This window comes from Chrysemys picta, chromosome 1 (genome assembly GCF_011386835.1).
Source record: "Chrysemys picta bellii isolate R12L10 chromosome 1, ASM1138683v2, whole genome shotgun sequence".
In the NCBI taxonomy this organism is placed as follows: domain Eukaryota; kingdom Metazoa; phylum Chordata; order Testudines; family Emydidae; genus Chrysemys; species Chrysemys picta.
In genome coordinates this window covers 347,860,547-347,874,909 of record NC_088791.1, presented here as the reverse complement: position 1 = coordinate 347,874,909, position 14,363 = coordinate 347,860,547, and the positions used below count along the sequence as shown (strand labels likewise).

At 53.6% G+C, this 14,363-nt stretch overlaps 1 protein-coding gene across 4 annotated transcripts; it reads left to right on the top strand.

Moving 5' to 3' along the window:
• The first annotated feature begins 6,006 nt into the window (after positions 1 to 6,006).
• On the top strand, positions 6,007 to 14,363 carry LOC101949311 (secreted frizzled-related protein 2-like). Of its 4 annotated transcripts, none has more exons than XM_042840220.2 (4): positions 6,007 to 6,243; positions 8,643 to 9,155; positions 11,722 to 11,799; positions 12,944 to 14,363. In XM_042840220.2, the coding sequence occupies exons 2-4, from the start codon at positions 8,663 to 8,665 to the stop codon at positions 13,246 to 13,248; spliced, it is 876 nt and encodes a 291-aa protein (XP_042696154.2). In that variant the 5' UTR covers positions 6,007 to 6,243; positions 8,643 to 8,662; the 3' UTR covers positions 13,249 to 14,363. The 4 variants fall into 4 exon arrangements, with proteins under 4 accessions (XP_042696154.2, XP_023965158.2, XP_005292246.3 ...); XM_024109390.3 differs by lacking the exon at positions 6,007 to 6,243 and adding an exon at positions 6,250 to 6,489; XM_005292189.4 differs by lacking the exon at positions 6,007 to 6,243 and adding an exon at positions 6,358 to 6,644.

Sequence of the window (14,363 nt, the reverse complement as noted above, 5' to 3'; positions counted from 1 at the left end):
ATCTCAGACAGGGGGACTGGACCCCCCCATCTCCCGCTGTCTCAGACAGGGACTGAATCCTACATCTGAATCCAAACCACTAGACCGCACGGTGGACTCTGGTTATCCTGCAGCCTCCTTCCTCATGGCTGTGATAGTTGCAGGGGGGGGGGGGTAATTTACTGCAGTCCTAGAGATGGGAAAAGTTGCAGCCCAAGTTGGCAGAGCCCCGCTGCTTTGCTCAAGGGAAACTCCTGTCCTTTGCCAGAAGGTGGATCCAGGCCTGACAAAAAGGCCTGCCTTGGACTCAGCTGCCAAGGCTGCCGGAGCTAGAGGGAAGGGGGGAGTCCGGAGGTAGCTAGGGTGAGCTGCTGTGAGGTCTATAGCCAGGAGCCAGGGAGGAGAGTTCGTGAGGTGGGGGGGCCATGATCGGTAAGGGAAGCAGCTGAAGGATCTGAGCAGTTCCAGGTGCTTTTCCTGGAGATAAAAACTCCGGCACAAGGAAAACAGCCATTTTGGTGCTTCAGTAAAAACACGGAGCCGTTCCCTTATCTACGAGCTGTTAGTATAATGGAGCCCAGCCAGCTGTTCGGCTGGTGTGTACGTTGGTGTCACTGTTGCGCCAATGGATTTGGCCTTCTACAGCTGCTTAGCGAGAGGGAGCCAGATAGAGCCACGTTTTGGATGATTTTAAAACGTTTCCTCTGCTAAAGAGTCAAAGTATAACTCGCACAACAGGATAGAAAATTCACATGACCCCTGGAGAGTCAGGGTGGGAAATGCAGAGATTTAAGCCCACTCGTGAACATGTGTTGTAACAGAGGGACCGCGGTCCTGTTTTAAGTGCAAATCTCAGTGCAGCGGTAACTGTGGAGTCACTGCCAATGCCTCTCTCGTTGGGTGGTGTTGCCTGTTGCAGACCCGTCGCACACAACCTGAGCTGCAGTGGCCCTAGGGTTTATATGCACACTTCCCTTTTTCTTCATAACCCAAACAATGCAATGGTTTGTGTTCACATGACTGTCAGCTACGAGATGAAATGTACGTCCAACTCCACCAGCCTTGTCAGCAGGATGAGCTGTGCTGGGTGAATAATTAAAACAAATATCCTCGTGCTAGTTCATTCACGAAAGGGTCACCAAGCCCTTTGAGTGAGGTGGGTTATGGGGAATATTCACTGGCGTGGCTGGGGAAGCTCAGTCTCCAGATGAAACAGCCTGCTCTGAAAACGATGTGTAGCAGAGCCCCATGTTTTGTGCAGCACTGACTGTCCGGAGCTTTCAGCTATGTTGACGCTTGGGCAGCGACATGCAGAAAGATGGCCAGACAGGCCACTTGTGCAGTGCGCCGTGGGACACCAGTGGGAGGACTGTTTGCCACTCAGTGGACTGCACCTGCGCTGATGAATGGTGGTGGCTCCATTTGCACAAGTTTCCCAGCTGATAACTGATCACAGCACTTTTGTGTGTAGGCACAAGGTCCGTTTGCCTGGCACGCTCCATCCTGTCAGCAAAGGTTAACCCTTTCCCAATAGGATCAAGTAGGTTCTGGTGACTGGTTACTTCATCAGGACATGCAGGAAGTGGGTGTGGCTCTCTAGAGCGAGAGGACCAAAGGTGTGGGCTGAGCAATGCAGCAGGAGGAACCGTAAGAGCATGCCAGGCGAGGGGAAAGTTTGAACTGAGCTATATATTTTGTTATCATTAATTTCGTTGTTAATAAACCAAATCCCAGAACAGGGGAAAGTTTGAACTTTGTTGTGTGGCCTGTGTTATAAGAGCAGGTTGGGAAAGTTACTCAACACACCTTATTCATCCAGCTCCAGCATAGACTCACAGACTAAGGCCAGAAGGGACCATCATGATCATCTAGTCTGACCTGCACATCACAGGCCACAGAATCTCGCCCACCCACTCCTGTAATAGACTCCTAGCCTCTGGCCGAGTTACTGATGTCCTCAAATCACGGTTTAAAGACTTCAAGTTACCAAGAATTCACCATTTACACTAGTTTAAACCTGCAAGTGACCCCCGCCCCACGCTGCAGAGGAAGGTGAGAAAAACTCCAGCATCTCTGCCCATCTGACATGGGGGACAATTCCTTCCTGACCCCAAATGTGGCGATCAGTTAGACCCTGAACATGTGGGCAAGACCCACCAGCCAGACACCTGAGAAAGAATTCTCTGTAGTAACTCAGAGAACTCCCCATCTAGTGTCCCATCACCAGCTATTGGGGGTATTTGTTGCTAGCAGTTGCCGATGGGCCATATGTTATTGTAGGCAGTCCCATCACACCGTTCCCTCCATAAACTTATCAAGCTCAGTCTTGAAGCCAGTTAGGGTTTTTTGCCCCCCACTGCTCCCCTTGGAAGGCTGTTCCAGAACTTCACTCCTCTGATGGTTAGAAACCTTCATCTCATTTCAAGCCTAAACTTGTCGGTGGCCCGTTTATATCTGTTTGCTCTTGTGTCTACATTGGCACATAACTGAAATAACTCCTCCCCCTTCCCTGGTATTTACCCCTCTGATGTATTTACTCCTACAGTTAGGGATGAAATTGCCAAAATGAAATGAAGTTCAGTGAGGCGCCAGCCTAGGATTTTTCTGTCTCTTTCACTTCTCCTAACCAAACTCAGCTCCATTTTTCTTCCTGGCTTTTTAGGGTTTTCTGAGAGGATTTGAGGAAGCTGCTTTCCCCTCTTGCTTCATATTTTGAACAGTCGAGTAGAAAATGCGTTTCAGTTTTAATCTCTCTTCCATCACATGAGCTACAGAGCTGTTCCTCTTTGGGTTTCCATGTGGGCTGAGTCTCTTGATTTCTATTTCCAGCTTGTAACTGGCAAAGTCCTGCTGGTGCTTTGAGTATTTCACTGTCACAGAATAATCTCCTGGAGTTATGTTACTGTGTGGGGATCTGCAGCGCTCTAGCCACTTACTCTTAGCTCCCTCACTCTCACAGACCTTGGGGGACAGGCCAGTCCTCGCTTACAGACAGCCCCCCAACCTGAAGCAAATACTCACCAGCAACTACACACCTCAGAACAAAAACACTAACCCAGGAACCAATCCCTGCAACAAACCCCGGTTCCAACTCTGTCCACATATCTATTCAAGGGACACCATCATAGGACCTAACCACATCAGCCACACCATCAGGGGCTTGTTCTGCACATCTACTAATGTGATATATGCCATCGTGTGCCAGCAATATCCCTCTGCCATGTACATTGGCCAAACCGGACAGTCTCTACACAAAAGAATAAATGGACACAAATCTGACATCAGGAATCATAACATTCAAAAACTAGTCGGAGAACACTTCAACCTCCTTGATCACTCAATAACAGACCTAAAAGTGGCAATTCTTCAACAAAAAAACTTCAAAAACAGACTCCAACGTGAAACTGCAGAACTAGAATTAATTTGCAAACTGGATACCATCAGATTAGGCCTGAATAAAGACTGGGAGTGGTTGGGTCATTACAAAACCTAAACCTAATTTCCCCAAGACTAATTTCCCCCTACTGTTACTCACACCTTCTTGTCAACTGTCTGAAATGGGCCACTCTCATTACCACTTCAAAAGTTATCTTTCCTCCCTTGGTATCCTGCTGTTAATTGAATAGTTTCGTTAGACTGACCTCACACTTGGTAAGGCAAACTCACATCTTTTCAAGTATTTATACCTGCTCTTATATTTTCCACTCCATGCATCCGATGAAGTGGGTTCTAGCCCACGAAAGCTTATGCCCAAATAAATTTGTTAGTCTCTAAAGTGCCACAAGGACTCCTTGTTGTTTTAGCTACTTAATGTTCATCTGTCTTTCCCAGGAAGCTGCACCCTGCTCATTGGGAGTTAATCTACATTTTTGAGCATTAGTTTTGCAGTGAGGTTGTTCGGATCAGGACTCTAGTGTCAGATGTATATGGGTGGGCAGGTGCATATGCTGAGCGGGCACGCTACTGCCCTCTCCTGGATGGCACTCAACAGACCTCTTTGCATTTGCAAATCCAGGATCGGACTCGTGAGAAGCCATAAACACAAATAAACCCAGAACTCAAGTCAAGCCGGCTGAACGCTCGTCCGTCAAAGCGACGGGAGACTGCAACGAATCGCACAGTCTCAGAGCCGAAGGTTGCAAGTCCTATTCCCCAGCACTATGTGCATGCAGTTAGCTGACCACCTTGTACTGCAGTTACCTCAGTAGTTGTGCATTGTTATGATAATCGGAGGCGGTTCCAGACAGTAACTTGCTGTCACAGCTGCCCGAGGCTGGGCAATGGTGGTCAGAAAATGGCGTCTTTTCATGTGTCTTCAAGTCACACCTGCAGAGCTGATGTTACCGCTAACAAGCTTTGAGTCCTACTAGCCTGGGAGAGCTATGGGAGCGGGAACTGGAATCTAGTCTGGCTCCTGCCCTGTCAACAAGATTGTCAACTAAGTTCCAGCGGGAGGGGCTTTACTTCCTGGGGATGGAGTAAATAACAGAAAGAGCCGCAGGGGAGTTGCTAATGCCAGCAGGAGCAGAACTGGAACCAAAGTGTGGGCTGTTTGAAAAAGCCAGCGGTGTGGTTTCCCCGCACACAGGTCCTGCACCTGACAGACAAAGGGGTTTATTGTTTGCAGGGGCATTCCCCCAGTTTGTGTGTGTAACCCGGGTGCAAGTCAGGCTCTGTAGCTGGCAGCCTTGTGCCGAGGCCAATGTCTGAAGAGGCCGTGGAGACTGAACTCCCTCTTCAAGCTCATTAGAATGGTGGGTACTTCTGAAAACCAGGCCCAAAGCATCTCATGCTGGGCTCCCCAAATCAATGGCCGCTTCTGAAAATGTGGCCTCAGATGACTTGCCCGAGGCAACATGGTGCATCAGTGTCAGAGCCTGGCACTATACACAGATCTCCTGACTCAGTGGCTCACCCACAAGGCCATGGATACTTCTAGAAGCTCACACCCTAAAGAGGCAGATGGATTTTTTACCCATCAGTGCAACCCCCATCCCTTGTTAAACCCACTGCAGAGAGCTATTCCTGGCCCCCTTGTGGCCACCCCGAGCGACCTGCTCGTCCCCCTCTGTCTCTAAGGTCTGTGATTGTCTGAAGCAGTTACCCAAATGTTCTCCTTGTTTCCCAAGTGAGTCTCGGGGAGTGAGAGATTTGGACCAGGGAAAGCTCTCCTCTGCCTGGAACTTCAGTTTCACGATGCCTAAGAGGAGGGGAGTGTAATTAACGGCTTGGCTCAAGTTCATGACTAATTCTAAAAGCTGACTTTTTCAGACCTACTCCTCCAGCAGCCCTTCCCGTCAACTTCCCTTTCTGTCCCCGAGCCACTTACTCTGACCCCTGGGGTGTTCCAGGCCCCGGGGGCAGGGGCACAACCTTGCTAAAACTTCCCCTTCTCTCTGGTGGCGGCCAGGGTTCAGTGCGCTGGTCTGGTCGGCTCTGCACAGCCAGGCTCTCTGGTGACTCCTGAATAAATTCCCAGTAAATGACATCTCTGGGCAATTGCACTTTCCTGCATGGACGCTGGTCCCCGTCTGTCCCTGAATGACTGTGTAGTGAGGAGGCTTAGCTCAGGACAGGTTCCCAGCTAGGGGTCAAGTCAGGATTGAGGTGCCGTGGCAGAACTGGGGGGGGGAGAGTCAGAGCCCCATTTTGCAGATGGGGAAACTGAGGCACGGAGAGACAAAATGACTAGCTCAAGGTCACCCAGGGAGCCTATGGCAGAGCCAGGAACAGAGCCCAGACTTCCCCCCCAATCCAGTGACTTCACGACAAGCCCATCCTCTCTTCCTTGCCTTTGTCACTTAATGGGCCAAATTCATCCCCTGGTGGACATCCACTGACTTCAGTGGTGTGACCCCCTCCCAGGGATGATTAAAGTGCTTGGAGATCACTTGGATGAAGGATGCGATAGAAATGCAAAATATTTTATTATAGATACCTCAGCAGCCTCGGGGGTCACCACCAACAGTTGGTTCTGAATTTCTTTGTGGCTACTTGCTTACAAACCATTATAAAAAAATCCCCCCGCCCCCTTACAAACAATTTGCCTCAGTCCGTTTCTTTGCTGATTTCCTTTGCTGGCGAGGGGCCTTTAGCCCAATGCTGTTGGGTGTTTGGTTGTTTTCTGGCCTCTCTTTGCAGCTCTGGATGGCGGTAACACCTCCCCCCTCGCTGATGCTTGAGAAGATAAGGGTTTGGTTTTAACATCGGACCCATTGAACATTTCTGTGGCTCTTCGCCAGGGCGGCTGGAGCAATGAGGCAGGTGGGTGGCTTGGAGAAAGCAGCGCCTGCAGCGTTGCTTTTATTGTGCTGGAGAAAAGAGGTATAATTACATGGTAGGATTTTACAGCCCCTTCCTAGGCCTTGGATTTCCTGCAGTTAAATTCATGCACTTGTGTGGTCATGACCAAACACATCCCTGTGGTCTACGCTCCTGTTACCGAAACCTATAATTTTCGGAGGATAAACATCCTGGTTTCAGGCTCACAAAGCCAGCCGGAGCTCCCAGGTAAGGGTTTGTGGTTCTTATAAGAGGGTCAGAATTCCTGCAGGAGACACTTAGAACTACCAGCCCTGCAAGCCCAGGAGGGGAAGGATCTAAAGCAAGAGGCTAAAGGTGCCGATCCGCTTCCAGATTGTCTTGCCTGGATCCCAGCAGAGAAGGTACCGTCAGGGCTGGAAATGGCTTTGCCTTGGGTTAATTTCTGGAGTTGCATGCATGAAACAACTCCAGAAGGGAACAGGGCTGAGGAGGGGTCGAGGCTGGGAGTCCCCTCCGTTGATGCTGGGCGGGAGAGCAGAGTGGAGATCAAGAGGCCAGGCGAGGTGCATTGCTCTCCACAGGGAAACAATCCCCCTGGGAATCAACTGTGGGAGCTGAGACTAGAACAGAGCTGGGAGAAGCGAAAAGCCGAGGAGGCGGGATTTCTGTCCTGCTCAGAACAATAATAAGTGGCCTTTCTCCAGCCATTTGACCCGAGACTCTCAAAGCTCTTTACAAACATGAGCTAATTAATCCTCGCAGATCCCCAGGGAGGGAGGTGGGGGGATCAATATACTCTCCCGCTTGTTATAGAGGGGGAAACTGAGGCACGGGGAGGGGCAGGGCCATGCCCACGGTCTCACAGGGAGTCGGTGGCAGAGCTAAGATCAGACCCTGGGAGTCCACATCGTTGACGCTCTCCCTCTTTCATCGTTCCTGGTTGAAAGGAGACAAACAAAGAGAGGGGCCGCTCTGCGGGCGCGGAGGAGGGAGAGGGAGCGAGGTCCTTGTCAGAGCATGTTGCTGCACAGCCCAGGAAGCCCAGGTTTGCTGGGGAACCGGTTCCCTTCAGCCTCGCCTAGGAGGCAAGTGTCCCTGTCCCCGCCCTGGTGCAGCTGGGCTCAGGTGTCCTTCCCCCCCCCCGTCACGCAGGGCCTGAGCCCAGGCTCTGCCGGCACTTGCGCCCCGGGGAGCACCAGTGCGGCTGCCCCTGGCTGAGCACGTGTGTTCGTTTTCCTCGCACAGACAAGGCCTTTGTGAAGGGAGATTTGCTTCACAAGCGGTGGCGAGAACCACCAACATGCGGCAACCAGTCGCTCTGGTGGGTGAGGAGACGGCCGTCTGAGCCAGGCCTGAGGCGGGCTGTGGAGGGGGGCTAGGAGGAGCTGTGCTACTGGAAGCGCTGAGCTCCTGGCTACCACTAATGGTGGTTAAAAGTCCCAGAACATTTTTTGCAAGAGTCAGGGCAGGTAAGCCCAGGGGTCCTGGCCTGATTGCAATTTGGGTGATTGGATTTAGCCTCCAGGTGCTCCTGGCTGGTTCATGTGGCTCCAGGGCTACTCTTCCCTTCCTTTCCTGAACGTCAACGTAGTGCCAGTCTTTGCTGATAAACGGCTGGCGCGTTCCGCCCCAGAGGTGACTGCATTTCAGTGGGGAGCAAAGTTAAGAGTGTTGATGAAACAAACTGCTTTGCCGCTCCCCTGCCCCACCAGCACCTCCGCGCTAGTGCAGGAGGCCGTGGGAGCTTCCGTAATGCCAGGAGTTACCGGAGGTGGCGTTTGATTGACATACTCCCCACGCATGACAGCAGCAGGGGCAAAATCCTGGTTTCACTGAAGTCAATGGCAAAACCCCCATAGACTTCAGTAGGGCCAGGATTTCACCCTTAGTATCTAGGACAAGCTTCCCCTAGGGTTGTCCCATCTATTACTGCAGTCACGCCTGGAACCCCAGTCCCAGGCCAGGCCCCACCTGCGCTAGGCACTGTACGTGCCTCACCTCTGACCTCTCAGGGGGGAAGGGGCAGAGTCACTATTCTAGCCTGGCCTGCTCACCTGAGATTGCCAGCAGTGGGGGGCCTGGAGGGAGTCAGTTGTGGGGATGGGCACCAGGCTGGACTGAGGCCTCCTGACACATTTCACACGACGGAGGTGACTTTGGGGCTGGTGCTCTAGGGAGGACGGTCCCATCTTAAGAGTAGGTTAGATAAATGTCTATCAGGGATGGTCTAGACAGTATTTGGTCCTGCCATGCGGGCAGGGGACTGGACTCGATGACCTCTCGAGGTCCCTTCCAGTCCTAGAATCTATGAATCTATGAATCTTACTTCCCGCCCAGATTTAGCAGCTCCAGCGAACTGCAATTGTCCTCAGTGACGAGGCCTCCTTTTGCTCCTGCAGAGTCCCCGTCCCGGCTCCCGATGGACGTCCTGCTGCTCCTCGTCCTCGTGGCGTGGACGTGGCGCTCCCCTTCTCTGGCTGCTCCTTTCACCTACCAGCTGGCCCGGCTCAGCTCCCAGCGGAGCAGCTGCAAGCCCATCCCCAGCAGCATGACCCTCTGCCACGGGGTCGGGTACAACGAGATGCGTCTGCCCAACCTGCTGGGCCACGAGAGCATGAAGGAAGCTCTGCAGCAAGCCGCCTCCTGGGTGCCGCTGCTCACCAAGCAGTGCCACGGGGACACCAAGAAATTCCTGTGCTCCCTCTTCGCCCCCGTGTGCATCAGCGACCTGGAGGATCCCGTCTACCCTTGCAGGTCCCTCTGCGAGGCGGTGAGAGATGGCTGCACCCCTGTCATGGCTGCCTTTGGCTTCCCCTGGCCTGAGATGTTCGACTGCAGCAGGTTCCCTCAGGGGAACGAACTGTGCGTCCCGCTGGCCGGCCCGGACGACCGACTCCAGCTCACGAAGGAAGGTGAGGCCAAGCAGCCAGGCGGCGCTCGGTGTTTAGCCTGGAGATCCTGGCAAAGGCACCAAAGGTTCAACGTCAGGTCATCACAATCAAGCTTTGGCTCCGGTTCAGGGTCGCTGGATGCCTGTTCCTGTTTAACTGTGCGGCCTGCAGCTGTTTGCATGCTTGTGTATCACGTTACTGCCCCCCCAAAAGTTCAAGCATTTGATTAAGTCTCTCTCCAAATGCCAGGGGCCAGGCAGAGCGCAGTGGCCTGGAAACGTAGCGCGTCTGTAAGAAATGCCCTGGTCTCTCGGTCTAGATCAGGGGTAGGCAACCTATGGCACGGGTGCCAAAGGCGGCACGCAAGCTGATTTTCAGTGGCACTCACACTGCCTGGGTCCTGGCCACCGGTCCGGGGGGCTCTGCATTTTAATTTAATTTTAAATGAAGCTTCTTAAACATTTTAAAAATCGTATTTACTTTACATACAATAGTTTAGTTGTATCTTATAGAAAGAGCCCTTCTAAAAACGTTAAAATGTATGACTGGCACGCGAAACCTTAAATCAGAGTGAATAAATGAAGACTCGGCACAGCGCTTCTGAAAGGTTGCCGCCCCCTGGTCTAGATATATTTATATCACCCTCGTCGCCAGCGTAGATTATAGATTTTAAGATTAGCCGGGATCCAGTCTCAGCTCCTGCAGGCTATGGAATTCCATCCAGCGATTCCTGCAAAGGACCAAATGCCTTGCGGTGGAATGAGAGCGTAACTTGTAGGCGCGCTGTGACGGTTCTGAGAATGGACCCCGTCCCTTGAAAAACGGTTCCAATGGTTAATGACCCTCACTGTTAAAAATCTGTGTCCCCTTTCCAGTTTGACCTTTGCTGACTTCAGCGTCCAGCCGTTGGCTGTTGGAGCTTTGCTAGATTAAAGAGTCCTCCCGCATGGGCAGTCTTCTCCGCATGTAGGTGCTTATAGACCATGATCAACTAGGGGGACCAGACAGCAAATGTGAAAAATAGGGACAGGGGGTGGGGGGTAATAAGAGCCTATATAAGAAAAAGACCCAAAAATCGGGACTGTCCCTATAAAATCAGGACATCTGGTCACCCTATGATCAACTCACCCATCTACCTTCTCATTCCTCTTCTCCTCACATGGCCCTGGTCGGGGCTGGCGACTTTTATAGCCTTCTTCTAAAACTCCCGGTCATACGCCAGGCCAACGAGCATATCCCCTGGGTGAGCTGTACAGGTCATCTGGCCACACCTGACCCTCTGGTTTGAAATCGGAGTTTTCCTTCTCCTAAGTGAGCGGCCTGCCGAGGCTGAGAAGCCCACCTGTCCCTTATTTGAAATCCCCCAGGCCTTGCTGAGAGATGCCACCGATGGGTCTGCGACTGATCGTCACAGCTGTCCCGCATCTCAAGCGTCTCACTGAGAAGCTGAATAGACTGCGCTGGGAGGGGTGTTTTTCAGAGCATGACTCGTTCTCGGAGCTTTCCTCCCGACTCTGAACTCCAGTGTTTCCAGGCTTAATTCAGTGACGGGTGACCGACAAAAGGGAAAGCCTGGCTTCTTGATGCCAGTTTTTGTTTCTCTGGGATGTATAAGGAAGGTCTGAAAAGTGCCTTTTAAAAACGATTGATTTCTCACTTTGTGTTTTACCTTAAAATATCAGGAACGTCAGTTCTGGTTTTGCCGGGAAAAGTCACTGAAGGGCACAGGAATGTGGCTTGTGAGCTTTCTCAAGCTGTGTCTGAAAGCCCCGAGGTGCTGGATCCGTAACAAAGAGAGGTTTCCTCCAAGTGTTTTCAGGCAGTTGAGACCCTTAGCTAGGGTGACCAGATGCCCTGTTTTTAAAGGGACAGTCCCGTGTTTTGGGACTTTTACCCCCCACCCCTTGTCACGTTTTTTCGCAGTTGCTATCTGGTAACCCCACAATTAGGTGTTAGCAGAAGCGGGTTTACAATGGCACCAGTGGCGTCTGGCCCACACTCAGAAGGGGCCCCGGTGCCCGGACTGTGGCCACGCCCACTGCTCTGCCTGTGCTCCGCCCTGAGGCCCCGCCCCCGCCCCCGCCCGGCCTCTTCCCCCTGAGGTACCGCCCCCCGCTCTCTCCTCTCTGCCCCTTCCCTGCCTTGCCCACCACTTGCTCGTCTCTACCCGCCCCCCCAACCGCTGCCTGCTCCTCTCTGCCTTCTCCTCCCGGTGTGAGCAGTGGGCGGGGCCTCAGGGGAAGAGGCCGAGCGGGGGTGGGGCCTTGGGGCAGAGTGTGGGGCGTGGCCACGGACCGGGCTGACAGGGCCCACAAAAGGTTCATCCGGCCCTGGTTGTTAGCGAAAACCAAAATAAAAAAAAAAGATTTACAAAATCTGAGTTAAAATCCCTTTGCATCTCCGTTAATCAGGTTGAATTGCACAGAGACCAGCTCTCCAGTCATCCATAGAGGCTTCCAGGAGAGGCAGATGTGATTTCTGCTCTATGTAAAACCGAAGAAACGTTCTTCAGCCCTGATCTGGGTTGTGCTGTCACAGACAGTTCCTTGCTCGCTGTTCTCAATGCAGCTGTTTCTTTCCCTGCCAGACGCAGTGTGCACAGCCTGTATCAGCCGAGGGCACAGCGAAAAGGAGTTCCTGGAAAACTTCTGCAGCCAAGATTTTGGTGAGTCGAAAACGTCAGGGCTCCCCCGCAGCTGTCAGCTGGAAAATCAGACTCGTCAGCTGAGAGGAGAGGGGGCGGCTGGGGGCGAGGGGCAAAAAACAACTTGTCCCCTCCTGGAACAGACCAGTGTCCACCTAGAGCAGCAGTTGGTCCCAGACTGGTCATCGTAAGGCAGGCATCCCTGCGATGTGCCTGATTCAGCGTCTCCACCAGGGGTGGGGAAGAGCTCCTTCCTGATCCCTGCCCGTGGTCACGTTACGCCCAGAGGCACGTGGGATGGTCGCTCCTCCCGGGCACCTCATGGCCTCAGGGCAGCTCTGCAAGCGGCCCCTCGCCTCAGTTTCCCGCTTGGACCCCAGTAACTTCAGTACAAGCCTGCCCTCCGGTCCATCACGGGTTATTAGCAGAAGGCAGTGCCTAAGTCCACAGCCAGCATCGTCCATGTCACCACCTGTGCATGTGGGCTTTAAAACCCGGCTTCCTCCTCCATCCTGGTGTCTCCCACCAGACCTGGACTCTTAACAGTCCACCTTTGCTGGGACAGCCACCCCAGTCCTTCCTTCTGGGGTACAGCCCCACTCTTCCCAGCGGGAAACCCCACAGCTTCTCCGCTGGGAGCCTCCCAGGGTTCCTCTGGCACCCAGCCCCGCAGCAAGGAGATCCAGTGGGTAAGCCCCTCTGCTGCTCCCCTACCTCCAGCCTTCTCTGGCCCTTGGTTCCAGCTCTCCGACTTAGAGCCAGCGGGCATCTCCGTCTGCCGCTCTCCTGCCTCCACCCTCTCCCAGGACCCACCTTCTGTCTCTAGCAGCTCTCTCTGAGGCCTCGTATAGCCCCAGGGTGCAGCCCTGCCCTCTTCATTAGCCCAGCTGGGCACACACTGAGCCCTGCTTCATTAAATGGGCCAACTACAGTCGCCCTTACAGTTATATCCTAAGCTCATGTCACTGCAGAGTCAGACGCTCCTCTTAGCAACATCTAGTCCTTCTAAAATTCTCACTGCGCTGGCTGCCGCTGTACTTTCCTGCAGCAGCAAGTTCCACAGATGAGTTTTTTGTCATTCCTTTGAGCCGCTTCCGTTTGGCCGAGCGCCCCCTTTGTTTCCCTGCATTCTGTTCAACACTCACTGACTCCCTCTCTCCCGCAGCCTTGAAAATGAGCATCAAAGCGCTGTCCAGCGCGGACGGAGACTTGAAAGTGACCCCGGAGCTTAAGAGCCGGACCCTCTACAAGCAGGGAGGCTGGTCGGAAGAAGAGCTGAAGAAGCCAGTCCTCTGGCTGACACATGGCGAGACCTGCGCCTGCGAAGAACTCCGCGGGCAGGGGACCGTGGTCCTGGCCATGGGCCACAAGGCAGCCGGCCGCTTGGTCATCTCCTGGGTGAGGAGGTGGCAGCGAGGGGAGAGGGAGCTGAAGAAATTCACCCGGGCGGTGCGGAAGATCCAGTGCTAAAGGGGAGGGACGCGGCTTTGCGCTGAGAACGTCTCCCTCCCGCACGTGCTGTGAATTCTTCCCACTCCAGCCGGAAAACGTATTATATTTAGCCAGGCTCTTACCGTGAAAACAGCATCCCCTCCCCCCAGTCACGGACAGAGGGGATCCAGAAACTCAACCAGGAAGCAGCTGAATCAAGCGCCCTCCGGAGGGTGTGTGCAGACCAAGGAGACCAGAGGCACAGACAAGCCAGCCCCCCACCTCAGGCCCATGCGGTTAGCTATAGGGCAGGGGTGGCCAACCTGAGCCTGAGAAGGAGCCAGAATTTACCAATGTACATTGCCAAAGAGCCACAGGAATACGTCGGCAGCCCCCCATCAGTCCTCCCGCCCCGCTCCCAGCGCCTCCCTCCCACCGGCAGCCCTGCCGATCCGCACTTCCCTCTCCCTCCTCACACCTCCCGATCAGGTGTTTTGTGGCGTGCAGGAGGCTCTGGGGGAGGGGGAGGAGCGAGGGCACGGCAGGCTCAGGGGAGGGGAGGGGAAGGGGTGGAGTGGGGGCAGGGCCTGTGGCAGAGCCAGGGGTTGAGCAGTGAGCCCCCCCGGCACATTGGAAAGTTGGCACCTGTAGTTCCAGCCCCAGAGTCGGTGCCTGTACAAGGAGCCGCATATTAACAGGTTGGCCACCTTTGCTGTAGGGAGAACATGCTGGTGGCCAGGAGAGAGGTGAGATCAGAGAAGGGAGAGCTTGTGGGGGGACATAGGAGAAAGGGGGTGAGGGGTGCCAGCCAGGGAATGAAAACAGCAGCAGTCACGTGGGGGAATGGATGTCTAAAATGACCTCCCAAGACACTCTGCAAATGCTCCGTCTCCACCTCCATCTCTTCGCCCCTCCTGCAAAGCTGAGGCCAGGTTTTTGTACCTCCAAGCGTTGCGATGTGTGTAGATAACGTCTGTGACTCTGGGCCAACTGACCAATTACACGTCCAGTTAGTTACCGGCATGCGCAGTTACTGCGGCTGTGCGTGCAACGCTAGTAACTGCCTGTGCAAATACCTGCATGCGTTGGGGGCAAGTATATTGCCAGTTTGGGCTCAGCTTCGGAATTTGCTTCAATAAAAATATTCTGCTCAT